Source organism: Clytia hemisphaerica, unplaced genomic scaffold, assembly GCF_902728285.1.
Source record: "Clytia hemisphaerica strain Z4C2 unplaced genomic scaffold, Clytia hemisphaerica genome assembly, whole genome shotgun sequence".
Lineage (NCBI taxonomy): Eukaryota > Metazoa > Cnidaria > Hydrozoa > Leptothecata > Clytiidae > Clytia > Clytia hemisphaerica.
Window position 1 is genome coordinate 272241 of NW_027103388.1, and position 18070 is coordinate 290310.

General features: G+C 37.1%; 1 protein-coding gene across 1 annotated transcript; it reads right to left on the minus strand.

Moving 5' to 3' along the window:
• Window positions 1-11965: 11965 nt before the first annotated feature.
• On the minus strand, window positions 11966-16349 carry LOC136824834 (uncharacterized). Its single transcript, XM_067080808.1, has 3 exons — window positions 14185-16349; window positions 13382-13592; window positions 11966-12844 (listed from the first exon to the last, which is right to left on the minus strand). Exons 1-3 carry the CDS (start codon window positions 16132-16134, stop codon window positions 12405-12407), a joined length of 2601 nt encoding a protein of 866 aa, XP_066936909.1. The 5' UTR covers window positions 16135-16349; the 3' UTR covers window positions 11966-12404.
• Between the last annotated feature and the right edge of the window lie 1721 nt (window positions 16350-18070).

Below are 18070 nucleotides of genomic sequence, written 5' to 3' on the forward strand. Positions count from 1 at the left end.
ACTTCCAAAAACAATATAATATGAGCTTTCAGTCTTGCTTGAACTTCAAGGCAATAGCTCTAATTTTCATAGTGTAAGGACAAAATCTTAATCAGGAGAATGTTTTGTCCCCTGACCCGAGAACAAGTTACAGTCAGTCACAAACGGGTTGGTCTAAAAAGCAGGGTAGCCCTATGGGGTTGCCCAAATATTATAAGCATAGTGCTTTAATTTGTGAAAATACAAGACTAGAACCTTTTACCAGTCATTTAAAGAAATCAGGGTGGGCCGAAAACCTCATCGCTCACCAGTTCAACCTGTACTACGGGAGCCAGGGGTGGTGTTTCGGTGAGGGAAAGTAAGCAGGGAAGGTTGACGCGTTACCACATAGCCTCTCACCTTCTCAGACTGCTGTGTGTGTGGTAGGAGCCACATCCTTCACGAGGTGCCCCTGTTTGGAACAGAACACAGCCGATCTAGAAGAAGGAAAACCTCGACAAAACAACCCCTCTCTCCCACCGCAGGATGAGTGTGTCCCTACAGATGCTGATACCGACCGATTACCGACTGGTCTATCGACATTTAGCGGTGAAGATATTGGAATGCAGGATGTCGGATGGTAACCAAGGCGATATCAAAGTTTGATTTTGGCTTGAAAACCTGTGGTGAGGCAATTTGACATGGAAACCTCTCCATGCAATTTGGTGAAGCACACCCGCTCCAAAACGGGGCACTGCTCTCTCTTGTAGGACTGACGCCCGCAAGTTATATCTAGTCATGAAAGCATTATGATGATTACCTCCGTCACTCGACAAGTCCCTAAGCATAACCTGCTGCTTATAGGTGGTGACTTTAACGCTCACCTCGGACAAGAAGACGGATATCATTTTGCCTATCACCATACAACGAATCGAAACGGAACCATGCTGAATAATTTCATCAAGGAACAAAACCTCTTAGCTCTTAACACATCCTTTCAGAAACGTGTTGGTCAAAGATGGACATTCACTGCACCAAACGGAACAAAGGCTCAACTCGATTATCTTCTAATCAACACTAAATGGCGAAATAGTGCAAAAGACTGCAGAGCTTTCAACTCATTTCAAGGAGTCAAAACAGATCATAGAATTGTTTCTGCTCATATCAAACTGACACTTAGAGCTAATAAAAGTAAATCCAAAAAATCTCCGACGTTTGATTGGTCTTCTCTCAAAAATGACCAAGATATATCAAATCGCTTTACAATATCCTTAAGAAACAGATTCGATGCCCTACAAAACACAAATGAAACCAATTCACCTAACCAAACCTTCAACAATTTTGTCATTGCCTGTGAAGAAGCAGCACATAATAGCATACCAATAAAAAAGAAAGCCAAAAGGCACATACCCTGGGACACAAACGACATATCCCTAAAAAGAGATAAGCTCCGCAAATGCTCAGAAGTAAAAAACTCAAACCCTTCCCAGACCAACATCATTAAATACCTATCTGCAAGGATTGACCTTGAAAATACATACAAATCGGAACAAACAAATTATCTAAACCAGAAAATTGATGACATTGCATCAAAATCTATTAACCAACAATCTTCTGAAGCCTGGAAAATAATCAATGAAATAACAGGCCGAAAAGCATCCAATAACTCCAAACTTAAAGCCCTAAATGACGAAGAAAGGCTAAAATTATGGAAAACTCACTTTGAGACACTTCTAGGTGAGACAACAGACACTGACGAATCTACCATAAACATTATCTCGCACGAATTACCAATAATTAAAGGTGATTTCACCATTGAAGAATTGGACATTGTTTTAAAAAGTATAAAAGACAAGAAAGCATGTGGCCTAGACAACATACCCGCTGAAATCTGGAAGTTAAGAAACTTCAATGATATCCTGTTATCACTTTGTAACTCTGTCTATCAAGGACAGCCAATTGACAAATGGAGAGAAGGATGTATTCTTCCTTTTCCCAAAAAAGGAGACCTTGGTGTTGCGTCCAACTATCGAGGAATCACCCTCACATCAATAGCAGCTAAAATTTACAATACCATGCTACTGAATAGGCTTCGACCACTCATTGATCCATTATTGCGAAAAAACCAAAATGGCTTCCGACAAAACAGATCAACTAACGGCCAGATCCTGACCATTCGTAGATTAATCGAAGGAGCAAAAGAAAAGAATCTCCCACTTGTCCTTCTATTTATCGATTTTTCTAAAGCATTCGATTCCATAAATAGAACCAAAATGAAACAGATCTTACTCTCCTATGGCACACCTGAAGAAACAGTTTCAGCAATAATGATGCTCTATAAGAATACAAAATCCATGGTCAGATCTCCAGACGGTGACACTGATTTTTTTAATATAACCAAAGGAGTATTGCAAGGTGACACGCTCGCACCATACCTCTTTGTAATTTGCCTTGATTATATAATGAGGAAAGCAACCGAAGATAATACGAATCTTGGCTTTACTCTAAAACAACAGACAAGCCGTAGACATCCCCCCGATATGATTACTGATGCTGATTATGCCGATGATCTTTGCATCACTTCTGACCTTCTCAATGATGCAACTGTCCTCCTACATCGTATTGAAGAAGCGTCCATCAAAATAGGTCTCTGTGTCAATGCAAAAAAGACAGAGTTCATGGTTTTCAACCAAGCGCATTCAGGTTCAATTAAATCCCGAACAAACCAAAACATCCAAGCTGTTCAAGAATTTACCTACCTTGGCAGTAACATTTCCTCTACAAAACGAGATATGGAAATCAGACTAGCAAAAGCCTGGTCAGCCCTCAACAAACTGGACAAAATATGGAAATCTAACCTATCAGCAAAATTAAAAAGGAATTTCTTCAGAGCTACAGTCGAGTCAGTTCTTCTATATGGAGCTACCTCGTGGACCCTAACTAAAACCCTCGAGAAAATGCTGGATGGCGCGTACACAAGAATGCTTCAGGCAGTTCTGAATATTTCGTGGAGAGAACATCCAACAAAGAGATTACTCTACGGAGATCTTCCACCAATAAGCCAAACATTGAAGGACAGACGTCTCAGGTTTGCTGGACATTGTTTTAGGAGCAAAGATGAGCTAGCTAGCGATCTTGTCCTTTGGCAACCAAATCACGGTTTCAAAACACGCGGTAGACCAGCAAAGACGTATCTTGACCAACTCTGTCAAGATCTAGGCTGCTTGAAAGAAGACCTCCCGGTGCTTATGAGAGATCGAACACGGTGGAAAGATCAAGTCATCAGATGCCGAGCTCGCTCGACCCGGTAAGGTAAGTAAAGAAATCAGGTCTAATTTTTCTCCGTAACTTTAGTTACTCATAGTTATTTTATATTATTTTTATATTCAAGACAATTGAATTGCAATTATTCGATTGCGTTCGATTGCGATTTTTGTTCAAAGTTGTTTGATTGACAATGTCTGGTTAAGTGCATATTTTAACTTCCTGAAAAAAGTAGAACGCTCTACTTGTCAGCCAATGTGGTACCGTCAACTGCTCTAACTTAGGACGATTGGTCGAAACATGGGACTGTTGATATCTGGCCTGTATTTTCACTTACTATTAAATCTCTTTGACAACAAATTTGTTTTGATAACTCCACCAAGTTTATCAATCATACTTTTTGTCATAACATGTCACGATAACTTTCACTGATTGCTCCCCCTTTTTAACTCGTTTGTTTTCATTCAAAATGAACGGATGCCGATTGGAGAATTAGAGAACACCTGCCACCTAACCTCCTAACGCCCGCTGGGATTAACAAATAGCAAGTGTGTAACTTGCCACACGAGTGACGTCAGACGCTCCATCGTTTTGCCACTAATTTGGTCTTCTTCGTTCCAGACATTCGCGATTTTTTTTCATATTTCGATTTAAAAGCCTACTAGGCGGGAAAGACAAAGCGTGTATTTTTAATGCCCGGTTCATTAACTCAAATCAATTTGGAGATTCGGTGAAATGGTGACCAAATTTCCGTCCCATGTTTTGTCCAATAATCCCAAATTAGAGCAGTTGACCGCACGTTTTGAAAGCTAAACTTTTTTCAAAAATCCTGCTTTTGTTACTGCCACAGGGGCGAACTTCTACCTCCCTACCTCATAGCTGTCAACTTCGCCTCACAAAAATGCGGGAGCTCCAAGTCGGGAAAATTTTCCCAGATAATCCAATATTTCCAAATCGGGGGAATTTTCCTGCAAAATCTGATTTTATCGGAAATTTTTTTCTCGGGAAATTGGGGAAATCGGAAAATTGGGAAAAATTGGGAAATTTGGCCATTCCGTTTTTTCAAAATCTGAATTTTCTTTCAAGAAATTGGAAAATTTTTAGAAATGCGAGAGAAAACCCTGAAAATGCGGGAGATTTGGCTGATTTTTTTCCTGCAGAAGAAAACGTTGGGTTGCCCAAAGAAATATCGAAGTTCCAGCCGCACTGTACAGGTCCGTGTTATACACAGCACAGAATGTAAATGCAACCGTGAGTGATCCTAAATCTGACAGACCTGCCTAAACCTGACCCCCCCTATAATAACTACTTTGAAAAAAAATTCTATGTTTACAAACATTCCTTCCCTCTCCAAGTTGAGCAATAAACAATAAACTACCTGCAAAGTCGAGTAACTTGTATCAGTGGAGGGAAACTTGCATAGCCATCAAATGAATGACCAATCAAAGCAGCAAAATTTTGAAACAAATGAACTACGCAGCTTGGCTCGCAGCTCTACTCTACCATTTTTATTTTTATTTAACTTTGTATTTTAATGACCTGACATGTCATTCATTTGAGGGCTATGCATAGTTTGCCTCCACTGATGCACATTACCCGATCGACTTCCAGGGGCATCAGGGTATATTGTATATTGCAAGAAATCTTGAAACAAAACATCTAACAAGATGACTAAGATCAGTAGATATGTCAATTAACAGTCCATCACAAACTGCCATATAAACAAAACTCAACATTCTCACAAAAGTTGTCTTTTTGATTTCCCAAACATTCGTCTAAAGCGTTCACTTCCGCAATAATTTATGTATAATTGCAATTTCGGTCACTCCACAGTCGGCTTCAACATATACACGTGTTTTTATTTACGTGACCGAAGTGCCTAGTAAAACAATCCGGGGGTAAGTGGCGAAAGAACACAGCAGATTATTTGTAAAGTAAAGAAATATCTTTTGGCATTGACGATCCAATATAATATTTATTATATTAGTATATTTACCTAATTCAAAAATCAAAAATTCATTTTTCATTCGGGAAAAATAAAAATAAGAAAATAATGAATTAATATTACATACTAAGACGCCCCGTCTTTTACTCTCGTTTAATTCTGGATCTCGGAACGTGCAAAACGCCTGTCCCCGCCCAATATCCACCCAATCAACTTAATTCACTTTAATTGTACTTTGACTTAAAAATTATGAATTTACAATAATAACAAAAACAAAAAAATTGATATATACTTCATTAGTGAAATATTCAATAAATTCCAAGTTTCAATTTTCAGTGGGCGTTTTTCTAGTGCTTTGTTGATTGCGCAATTTTTGCGTCACACAAACTTTTCGGCCGCTCGTAATAATTATGCATTGCCAAATTTGGTTCTCCATTATCAAGTCAGGATCGATGGTGATGTCACCTAAGCATAAAAAAGAAAGGATTTCGTCAGTTTTATGCATATATTAATTTGCGAGATATTCTATTCACCGCACGAGCGCACTTTTCGTAGACTAGTCGGAATACTTTCTTTTACTCGCAGGATTGATGATAACTTTTCATCTTCGTTATTTTTAAAATGAAGCACAACCGAAAAAAAACGAAACTTCAGAAAGTTGCGTATTTCCAGTGAGTAAATGATTCTGACAATTTACAAAATTGATGATGATGATTTTTTTTCGGTCAGCCAAATGTCTTGTATTGGGGTTCCAGTCTTGACCCCTAAGCCTACGCAAGATTGAAGCGTTTGGGTAAACGAGACAAAACTCCAAAAAAGCTGGTGTTTTGAAGCGCTTCCGTGCGATCGAAATATCGCTGTTTGTGACGGACTGATTAATGTGATAAAAAAAGTGTGACTTGTAAAAATAATTACGTCTATTAATCTGAATCCATTGTTTGTGTTTAAAACGTTAAAACACTTAAATTGTAATAAAAAATTATGTTTTGCATAAAAAGCAGTTAATGTTTTGGTTCAATACACTGTTTAACAGTCTCGCCATCTCATCCGTAGAGGCGGTAGGTAAAAATGCTCACTTTAGTACTGTGGAAGGTTAGAGAAATGTAAACATTGCCATTTTTTTCCTTCCTTAAAAAGAGAATGTTTTACATGTTTGAACATGATATTAATGACAATTTTATGTATCTCTCCTGAAAATTTCACAAAAATTCATCAAGAGGAAAAGAAGTTATGATTAAAAGGGGTTCTTTACAGTAACTTGGTCTAATGTCGACATCCCTCCTCTACCGTAGAGTCGTTTAATCTCGACATACGTCTTGCAATCTCGACACCGGATCTGTAAAATAATCAAAACAAACCTTGAATGAAATTCTTGGTATCATTCTTATCGAACAAGTTCATCCATCAAACTAGAATCTACCCCTTTCTCAGGTACTTGTGTCTCTCAAGTTAATATACGAGTTAACCTCACTTTTTATACCAAAATATAATTTTTCATGTTTAGTTGTTTTTGATAATAGGCTACTGTTTGTCTGATATCCAAAATTAGACTGAAATATCATTGTTAACCTCACAATTAGGGTGTTTTTGTGAAATAACCTCAAATTTTACACCCTACTTGAAATGCTAACCTCATTTTTTCTAGCCTACTTTGTTGCCCAATCATTAAATAGTAAAACCCAATCATTTATTTTTACTTTAACCTCACATTTCATACCGATTTTGGTCTATCTTTAAGGACCATTAGGTTAACCTCAGTGCAAGTTAACCTCATATTCTTAAACCTACTTTGACCAAGAATATCTCTTTAAATTCAACACTTAACCTCTATAATGTATATATCATTGTGAACCTGAATAAATTTTGAGTTAGCATGTAAAGTAGAAAATAAAAATAAGTTAACCTCATTTATTTATCCTTTGTTAAAGTCAAAAAAGTTCTTTTGAAAAAGTTAGGCGATTTTTGGGGGTTTTGACTTGAGATGGTTCATGTCGAGATTAAACGACTCTACGGTAATTCCGACACCCTTTTTATCAGCTGAAATTGATAGAAAGGTCAAAGCTATTTTTCTTTGCTTAGTGATAGTGGTCAGGGAGGAAATATACTTTTTCAATCAGAGATTCAAACTTTCATATTATTCCTGCCTCTAAAGAAGGGTGTCGGAATTAGATGAGGGATGTCGATATTAGACCAAGTCTAGTCAGAAAGTCTGCCGTATACTATCTTCGCTTTCTGATTTGAATGATGGCGCTGCGATAGGACGTCAGAGGGAACCCCTCGACCGTTTTTGGTCGACGCATGCGTCAACTTTTGAAAATAATTCTAAATTGCGCAATATCTGTGGTTGTTTGATTAAAAATAAAATGCCCGTATTGTTTGTCTTTAAATAATGTTTTTATCTTAGTGAGGAAAACCACAGCTTAATTATTGATTTTGACTAACTGCCTTCAAAACAAAATCTAATTCCGAGAATCTAAAAGTTTACGACGTTTACGAAGCAATTCTACAATGAAGATCTTAAAGAAGAAAACCAATCTAATCACATTGAGAAAGTAATGGAAGTCTTTCCTTTTGCCATTAAGAAAAAGTAATATTCGATGCTGTTGCTAATGTATACTCACTTTCTATTTCATACGGCTGTCCTCCTATAATTATCTACTTTATCCTTTATCTACGATGGAGTGCAATTTCTACGCTAATACGGCAGAAAGTATATTGAATAGAATGCTCTCTCATTCCCTGTGTTAAAAACAAAATAGAGAGAGTTTCGTGGTTGCACGGCTTTTTTAAAATACCCTCTCAATATCTTGATTTTGTTTGAGATATAGATCTTTAGTTGATACAACCAAGGGGATGTAAATAAACCTTCGAGAAGTCGAAGGCAAAATGGTAGATAAGATACGGTAGAAACGAACGAAGATCTGATCAGTGGGTGGTAAAAGATGCTTGTTTATTTTCAAATTGGGTGATTAATTTTACACTTTTTGAACAAAATCTTTTGGTTTTTACATCTGAAAACACAAGTGAGGAAGACATTGTTGTTCATTATGTTTTATATACAACAGGAAAAGAAAAAACACTTATAAAATAGTGATTTTTCTCTTCTCTTTTTAAAAATAAAAGTTCATGTTCAACTTTTATGTTTGTTTTTTTCTGCCATTTTAGAATGAATAATTATGGTGTCAGCCCCTCTAATTATGCGAAGACCTTAGTTATAAATTTAAAAAAGAGGGAATTCTGATTGGTTTTAAATTCAAATTTGGTGTGACAGTTAATAGTTTCAGTTACATAATTTGTGGGTTCCACTGGACTCTCTATTTTTTCCACCATCAGATTATCAAAGGCAAAAAATAGTTGAGCTCCAGACCCTGGACTAGACCAAGTCACGGTACCTACATTTCTCTGCTGGGTTTTCTTATGAGAACTGGATGTTTACCTACCATTTTTTTCGGGGGAGAGTGAAGTTTCCCGTGGCCAAATTCAAAACAATAGAAAATTGTTCATACGCGTGCGCAGTCGACACTGTTAAACGGTGTATTGGTTCAGTGTATCAAATCTCTCAGTTTTGTTGGTATCTTCATTGCATCACAGCAAAAGGTTTGTTTTTATTTCAGTTTGTATCTTTGAAAGACCCCATCGTCATCGAATTTAGGAGGACTTTGCCGACGCACCAGACTTAACGAACACCGGACACGCGAAAGTCCAGTGTAAAATGAGAATTTGTTTTACCATCGGACTATCTCTACACCGGACTTACGGAAGTCAGATGTCCGGTGTAGAGAAAGGATATTTTTTTCCACCGGACAATCAAAACACGGGACATGACCAGCTGGTGCGTCCTGTTTTTTTTAATTTTTTGTTTCATAAATGTCCGGCGTCCAAAATTCCCTGTATGCAACACCGCACCTGATTGACACCGGACTTATTGCGTCCGGTGTAGCGAAAGGATACTTTTTGCCACCGGACAAATACACCAGACAGTCCGGTGCGTCGCCAGCAGGGTCCTACTAATTATATTAATTTAGGCAGGGCTGTCAGAAATTTAGGACAACTTCACGGTACAAGATAGTGTTTTTCGAACATTTCCTTTATGTTTTACAGCAATTCATAAAGCTTATCCGCAGCACTAACCTGTGTCCTGCGTTGTTTTGAACCAACTATTCGTACTATTCATCAAACAAAATATCTTGAAAGCAAAATTGTCTAAAACTGTAAAAAACTCTACTTTTATATAAAATTTACCCTTTTCATGCGATACTTGAAATGGCATGCATGTTGCATGACAAGAGGCAAAGGATTTACACATTCTGATGTCAATTGAATTTCGAAACAACAATGTGCAAAAATAAGTGACAGGCGACAGACACTCTCCTCTCCTCTCACTTCTGTCTGTTTGTTGATCTGATTGGTACCATAGTCGGGTTCAACCTAATTTAGTAGCCCAAACAATGGGCTTTTTGCTTTTTCAGGTTGAGCTCGACTGAACACTTGAGCAATCGGGGAAGATAAGGATTAATTTCGGCGGGAAAATTGAAGAGCTGGCACAAATGTTGTCGTTTTGTGTGGGTTGTGGGTGGTGTTGTGGCCTGTCACCCCGGGGGGTACTAGGTACTAGGATTGCGAGTTGACGGGTATGTGCCACCCGACTTTCGACGATCGTCTACCCTCAGCGGGACGAAAAAGGAGAAAAAAGGAAAATTTTGGCGCTAGATTATGGCGCGCCACCAAAGCGGAAATAATATATTATCATTCATTTCGCGACACTATCTTTTCATTTCGCGACACTATCTTTCATTTCGCGACACTATCTTTCATTTCGCGACACTATTTTCCCAAAAAAACATTATTTTAATTCATCATGAAGGGTGCTAAGATGAAGGGTCGGCAAAAATCAGAAAATCAAATGTTAGCCCCACTGAAGGTCGGAGAAATAGGACAATTCAATTGTTTACCCCCGGAATATCAAAATTTGGTCAAAATTGGTAAAATTTGTCCCGGTAAGGGTCCAAGGGTCGAAAGTCGGTTGGCACCCCTTCCCGAAACTGAATTTGTTTTGGTGGTCTACATTTTGAATTTAGTTCTGACCTCTTGTTTAACGATTCCCCTTGTGGCTTTTGATGTAAAAAGAATTTAGGGGTAGGTTAGGTGAATTAAAGCTGCACAGACCTGACTGAATGCTGCGCTGGAAGCGTGCCTATCGGGGGGGGGGGGGTTGTACTTTTACGGTGTGATCGGATTGGCCCTTTTTTAGTACGGTTTTACGGGATTTGACGAAAAAAGAGACGGGAAAACGGTATTTTAAAATCAGACGGTGACGGTATTTAAGTACATTTTTGCCCTGTACAAGCCGGTGTGTGACGGTGTTATCATTTTTCAATTTTCGGGATTCCGGGATTCAGCAAAAATTTTGACGGGAAAACGGTATTTAAAACCCCTACAAACCCCCCTCCGCTATCGGTATAACTTCAAAATCAATTCGCTAAAGCACAAAATAAAGTAAAACAGGGCCAAATTTGGAGGTTCTTGGATCAATCGTTAACCAAAAATGGTCAAAAAACGTGGATTTTTGTCAAATTTTAGCATTTTTTTACTATAAGGCTTAAAATCTCGCTGGAAAGACTCAATTTTTTTTGCTTGATCATATAGCCCATGCCCCCCCCCCAATTCTACTAGACTAAGAGTTTGTGTGCTCGAAAGAATTCTTAAGGCAAAGAACACGGCTGTCCACTGATTGGTTTTAGATTGATCCGAAAGGGGATAGGTAGGATATAAGTAACACACAAATGATTAAATTTTACAGTGCAAAATTTTTGTCGATTTTACGTAAAAAGAAATGTTTCAGGTTTATTTACAAAGATTAAACTTCAATAATAAATCATAACCCATAACAAGAGCCTTCAAAGAGCTTCACAAGATTTCTTCCAAAGATTCGAAAATTTAATCTGTTGTAGATTATAAGAAATTGCTTATTAGGGATTTTTCTATTCGCAAAATTAATTCTAAAGTAGCTGATTGTAGGACTAATACAACTGAAGATTATCACGAAAAAAGTAAAGAAATGAATTGGAAAATATCATAAGAGTTTCGCAAAATTCACAATCTTGCAATCAAGAAGCCCAGTCAAAGCGGAAAACTTAATAAATGATTAGTATAAAATTAAAAAATACTCGCTTAAAAATAAATTCACTTTGAGAAAATCAATAATTTTACTTGAAAATGACACATTGAAAAGACGAAAAAACACAACACAGCAGTTTGTAGAAATTTTTAGTCAAGAGTCGTAAGTCGGAGAAATGTGAAATTTTAAGCTATTTCTGTTCATTATGTATGTTATTTTTGTGCATTTTTCATAATATGCATGTTAGCGCAGTTAATATAAACAATCCGACTCACTTCTGACTCGTGACTCTTGTTCTTCCAAAATCTACTTTTAAAAACATTTCCAACTCTAGGATTATGGTTCACGCTTACCTTTTTTAAATTTTAGACTACCACAGAAAAAAAGCTGCACAGTAAATTTTGTTTAATTTGCAAAGTGATAAGTATAGAATAAAGTGATGTAAAATAGTAAAATTAAATTTCTAACTTTTTAATATAAAATAATTGAATATTAAATGATAGTTTGAATTAATAGTTTGACCCGAAAAATTTGTCGATAGCATTGACTATAATACAAGAAATTTACTCGCAGGTTCGAAACGGGGTATTATAAAATCAGGCTATTTTGGGCAAAATAAGGATCTTTCTGTTTGAAAGTTGGAAATATTCTTAAAGACTAGTAAACGGGGGGGGTTGGGCCCTAATAAGGTAGCCACTAAGGTAGCAATGTAGCCTTTGCAGTATGAGCGACGGTGGACAATGTTTGTTGAGACGTTATTTAGTCTATTAAGTAGCAATTTAAAAATAGCTCAAGCCTCTTTAGATAATTAATGTAAAAATAACGAAAGAAAACATAAATTATCAAACTATACTTATCAAATGAATCAACCCTCGATTGCAGCAAGGTTTATTAATACAAGACACCCCCTTTTCACAGACCCAGTGGGTAAATAATCAAATCTTATTTTCTAACTTGAAAAGAGTGGAATTCAAATCCGCAGTCATAAAAAACATGGGAATATCAAAATCGAGTTTCATTCCGTTATTCTAATCCCATTGGCTAAAACCCTAATTGGCCTATGAGAAGGGGGTGATACAAGACGTTCGGGCGTAACAAAGAAATGTTTCAGTAAGACTTTTACTGATCTGTGAAATGCTCATTTACGTGATTACTTGCAGCGAGTTCTGAAAAACCCTCTGGGAATCGGTGTTCACAGACCGGACAAATGGATATTGGACTAGTAGAGACACACCCATCTCGCTGGTAACCATGGTGTTGACCAGCCCCTCGGCCTCGCCCGCGTCCGATCAAACCATTGGCCGGTACGACGGGTTGATGACCAACATTAGTAGCGACTTGACTGATAGTAGGAGCAGAGGGCTGAGGTAGTTCGCGGTTAGGAATCATTTGAATGCTTGGTGGTTCCTGAGGTGTTTTTGAGGGTAACCATCTCGCATGTTCACGCTTCTCGCGTTCGATTCTGACCATGCTTGGTGGATATGCTATTTCAGGTTTCTTGGCTTCTGTTTTGTGAGGAACGGTTGGATCAAATTTTCGTCGAATGGTTGCTGTGGCACCTTATGAGAAACATAAATGGAAATTATTAAGATGAACCAAGTATAGTTGGTAATCTAAAATGTGCAATGGTAACTTAAGTGTTGATATATACGAGAGAACATTCATTGAAAAAAGGGTTAAAATTGTATCTAGCACAGTAACGTTTCATTTTTGACCTCCATACAATCCTAGAATACACAAAATCATAGATTTTTTTGCTGGATTTCACCTCTTCTGGTAATCGATCGTCCTATTGCCGGATATCGGGTAACATAAACAGATTTTTGTATAAGCAACTCAAATTTTTTCGGGTCAGGGCTGGGGTTGCTTAGCATTCTAGCTCATTTTCTAAAAAAATTCTTTGATTGCCCTAATATTATACTATATTTATGCTCATGGGTCAAGGGCTCTATCTAAAAAGCTACCTTGCGAGATATTGAGAAAGAATTGGCTAATTTAAGGGCTTAAACCTTTGTATCCTGGTTACTTGTAAAAAGAAAATGTGTAATACTTTTCAGCCCACTAGCCTTGATGACCAATAAGAAAGAGTTCCTTACCTCCTTCTAGTAACGCTGATACTTGATGTTTCAATATGTCGTTTTCGATTTTCGCCAGTTTATATTTGTCTTCAAATTGTCGTACTCGATCGTTGCGATCTTGGAGTTGCGTGACAAGTTCCTCTTCGTTCTTTTCCTTAGTTGCCAGTTGTCCTTTGACGACAGTTAATTCCAATTCCAATGCTTCTTTCTTTTCCTTGACATCAACAAACTATGAAAGATATTGAAAGATGAATAAGTTACTTTCGTATTTGAAAAAAAACAACCAGTCTTTTTTGGACGATTCTCTTTTCTTATTGGGGGCCGTCCACATAGTACGTACGCACTAAAATGTCGAAAATCGAATACCCCCTCCCCCTGTACGCAAGCGTACGCAAATGGCTATACCCCCTCCTGGTAAAGTACGTACTTTTTCATTCACCCCCCCCCCCTCGGTTGAAGAAAATTTCGAATTCAAATCGTTTGGTTCGGACCTTTATCACATTCATGAAATTCGTACATGAAACTCGATGTTTATTAAGAAACTTTTCTTTTCTTTTCTTTGATGCGTATAAGAAGCGTAAAAGTCGACAAAAAGACAAGCAAAAAAGGACTATGAAATTTTTTTCTATGCGTACGTACAGTTTCCTTTGATCCCTCCCCTCCCCCTCTTAGTGCGTACGTACTATGTGGACGGCCCCTTGATAAGGATTTAAAAGGTATTGTGGGAAAAGTACTTCAACTTTATCAAGCATACAGCTTTGCTAAACAGTACTTCTTAAACAATAACGAAACATGAAACAAGGAAATATAATCCTACAAACCTCAAATTTGTTGAAAGATTCGGCTGAATCTTTTGTTGAAGTCGATCTTTTCAATGTTTTCAATTCTGATTTCAGTTTTGAATTCTCTTTAAACTGCGTTTCAAATGCCTTTTTACCAAATTGAAGTCGAAGCTTGAGCTCTGAATTTTCTTTCACTACAGCATCAGGATTATCACTGACTCCTACATCCTTGATATCACTGGGAAGATTCATGTGGTTCATTTTGCGGAGCTCCTCGTTTTCAGCTTTGAATTGTTTTAGTTGTTTTTGAATGAAATTGTAAGCAACTTGCAAGGCATAATAGGATCCTTCAGATTTAGTCATTGTTGAAGGTTTTGGTGATTTTGATTTGGTCTCCTCTATCTGGTTCTCTTGTAATTCCTCGACTTTTGATCTCAAATCTTCCATGATCAATTCAGTTTGCTCTTCTTTCTCCTTGAAATTCATCTCCAGTTCAAGCATTTGATTTGTTTTCTCGTCCATTTGCAACTGGATGTTGTGCAATTGAGAATTACTCTCATGGAGCAAATCAGCTTGTCTTTTGATTTCATCATTCAAACGCTCAATCTCCTCAGCTTTTAGCCTACAAATTTCTTCAATTTGAGGCTCCAGCTCTTTCATTCTTTCCTGTGATTCATTGTTGATCTGCTCAAGCTCTTGTTCCTTTTGTTTTGATTCTGCAAGCTCATTTGATAATTTGTCAATATGTTCCTGCATTTGGGTTGTCATCAATGCCAATTCCTCTCTCAAGCTATTTTTGATTTCTTGGAATTCTGCCTCCTTCTTTTCTGCAAGAGTTTTTAGTTGTTCATGAGATGCTGTCAGATTTTCAAAATCATTAAGGAGTGTGATATTCTTCTGTTTTTCAATCTTGATTTGTGACTCAACCTCAACAAGTTTGATTTGAATCAATTTTGCTTCCTCAAGATCCTTTCCATGTTCATTCTTGATTTCGCTGAATTTTTCAAGAACATTCTTATGCTCATCTTCTAGCAACTTGCACGAGTTTTTCTCGATTTCAAGGGTATTTTTCAGGTGAGCAATCTCATTTAAAAGTGATTCTTCTTTGTTTTTGAACTCTGATGTCATGATGTTATTTTCAAGCAAGGCCTTAGCTCGACCTGAATTGAGAGCTTCCATTTCCTTGCTAAGTTCAGCAACTTTGGCGTTGTGTTCAGCAATTAATTCTTCTTTCATATTTCTCATCTGCCCATTCAAATGGTTGATAACTTTCTCATTTTCTTTGACATTTTCCTCAAGAAGAGCAACCTTCTTTTCCCCAAGATCAATGTCCTGGTTCAATCTGTTAATCTCAGTAACAATATGCTTGCTTTGGGTTTTCATGCTTTCGTTTGATCTCAAGAGCTCTTCAGTTTGAAGTTTTGCTTTGGTCAAATCCTCTTTTAGATGAGCAGCTTTTTTTGTAACCATAACTGTTGTAAAGTCATCTTCGCTTTCAGTTATCTCGATGTTGTTTTCGTCAACCCATGTATTCATGCTGTTGCTTGTTTCAGTCTTACTGCTTCTGTCAGTTTCACTTCTTGGGCTTCCATTGCTACAGACAATGAACGGCTCAGAATCAGATCGGTTACAAATTTGGAAAGGACAACTTGCTCCATAGACAACTTCAGTTTTGATGTTATAAAAACAAAACTGATAAAACTCATCTGGATTATTTGCTGGGAGTTCATTCTCAAGAAATTCAATTTGGAATGATTTATCAGACACAGCTTCAATCAACGTAAAGTTCTTCCGTGTTATGTTTGCCTCTAAATTATCCCATCCTACTGGAAATATCGCAACAAAACAGTGCGGTTGTTCTTCGGTATCAATACTAACATTGTCCTTCATTGAAAAATAGCAAGCTACATTTTCAGTTGGTTTATACCATTCGACAACATTATGAAATATTACAGCACATCCTTCAAATGCTGATGTCCCCTCAGCCATTTTGAATTTTACAAACTAAATTTATCTGGCGATCAATGTTTGGTTCCTCAATGTTTAATATCTTTAAAAAAAATATTCTCTGTACTTTTATGATTTATAAGATTATGTCACCATTGCCAATTTCCCTGTGATATGTCATATGCATGAATATTCGTTTTTTTTTCAGTTCTTAAACACATCAGCAAAAAAAGTTCAATGTTCGTTCAGCACTCAATCGATTTTCTAGTGTAAATTCCCTTTCGAACATTTGTCGAATTCTAGAATCAAAACAAAGTGCGTGGCCTGACTTACCCGTTGCAAACATAGATGGAAATGTTTGAGTATGTGCGACCATGTGTTTGAGCAGAACACTCGGGAAACTCTGAATCTATGACTACTCTGATCAATGTCAGGCAATGTCAATTGAAATTCTTTTAAAGAAATTATTCTATTGATTATACTTAGGCAAAAATGGATGATGGGTATGTGCGGACGGTAAGGATCGTTTTTTTCACCTTTCAAAGTCTCTCTAAGGGTCACCTTTTCAGCAAAAATCAGTCACTCTAAGGGGCGGTTCTCTGAGGTCCCGTCCGCACATACCCCTCATTCGCCAACCCTAGTACCCCCCATCCGGATCAAACAATAAGGCAATGAACGTGACTCAGTACATACAAAGGACCTCTATCTCCCTTAACCCTATTATTATCAGGCTTTTTTGGATTTTGTATTCTCAAGGGGGGTGTTTTCCACCAGCCTTGCATAACTTTTGATCTAGAAAAGGTATGGACTTGAAGTTTGGCACAAATGTTCTCTACCATAAAAGGAGTCCATATAAAAAAATTTGGGTTGATGACGTCATCATAAAGATGATGACGTCATCACAAAGTTTCATAATTATCGCTTACCAATGAAAAAGTACTATTCAATAAAATAGCAGTTAAAGTTGAACGAATGGAGATTTTTCAATTCTGTTTTGAAATTCTAAAAGCCAAAAAGAATATCTTTAACATATTTGCCGGTTTTTAACATACGAATAAAATCGAGGTTTGAAATCCATGCAGAAAATGAGTAAATCTTTTCATAAAACAATGACGTCATTTTTGATGACGTCAGCAGTTTTTGAAGATTTTTAAAATATTTTTTAAAATTTATCATTGACACCTAGAACCTATCAAAATTTGAAGTCAGTTGGATGCCTAGATGTAAAGTTATGCTAAATTTAAGATTTTGGGATTTTACAGGGTTTTAGCTGGATTTAATGATATGCCTGCACAAAAAAGTCATAAAACCTGATCTGGTCGGTGTATAATTGTAAAATTTGGTATACATGCTGCTAATAGAATTATATTAAAAGTCAAAAACTTTCAGAGTGTTAAAAAAAATTTTCAGTGAGCTATTAGCAAAAGAGTGCCAGCCTGGTGGAAAACACCCCCCCCCCTGATAAAAATAGGGTTCATGACCAAATTTGGTACTACCTTTTAAAATTTCAAATTCAAAATTTATTGAGATTTCTTTTATTAACTTTAATGATAAGCCTGGGACTCAAGGTACACTAGGGTACACTGTAAGGGGTGTAAGGGTCGAACGAAATGAGTAAAAAGGAGAGAAAAGTGCTAGTAAGAGTGCAAAAGTGAAAAACGACGTTTTTCGGACAAAAATTTGGAAAATCTGACAATTCTTTGCCTTAAAAAGGACAAAAAATTTTCAAAAAATGCATCCGTAAGGATTGACTCTCGCCCAAATTTACTCAAATTTGCCAAAGTAAATTTTCTCTGCACTGTAAGGGTCTGATTTTTCAAAGGCCTAATTTTGGGCCGCACATACGGTCGTTTTTAAATCGAGTGTTTCCCGGATTGGAATGGTCTGTAAAAAAGCACGAAAATAAGAAGAGATTTATTTTTCTTATCAGGAGCAAAAAATGTGAGAACAGGAGTGAACAATAATTTAAAGTGCAAAA

Bases quoted from the DNA above. Each gene is read 5' to 3' on its own strand.
- LOC136824834 (XM_067080808.1), bottom strand. From the start codon at position 16,134: ATGGCTGAGGGGACATCAGCATTTGAAGGATGTGCTGTAATATTTCAT. The intron at 13,593-14,184 runs GTTTGTAGGATT...TATCTTTCATAG, and splicing joins AATCTTTCAACAAATTTGAG to TTTGTTGATGTCAAGGAAAA. The intron at 12,845-13,381 runs GTAAGGAACTCT...GTTTCTCATAAG, and splicing joins ATCAGCGTTACTAGAAGGAG to GTGCCACAGCAACCATTCGA.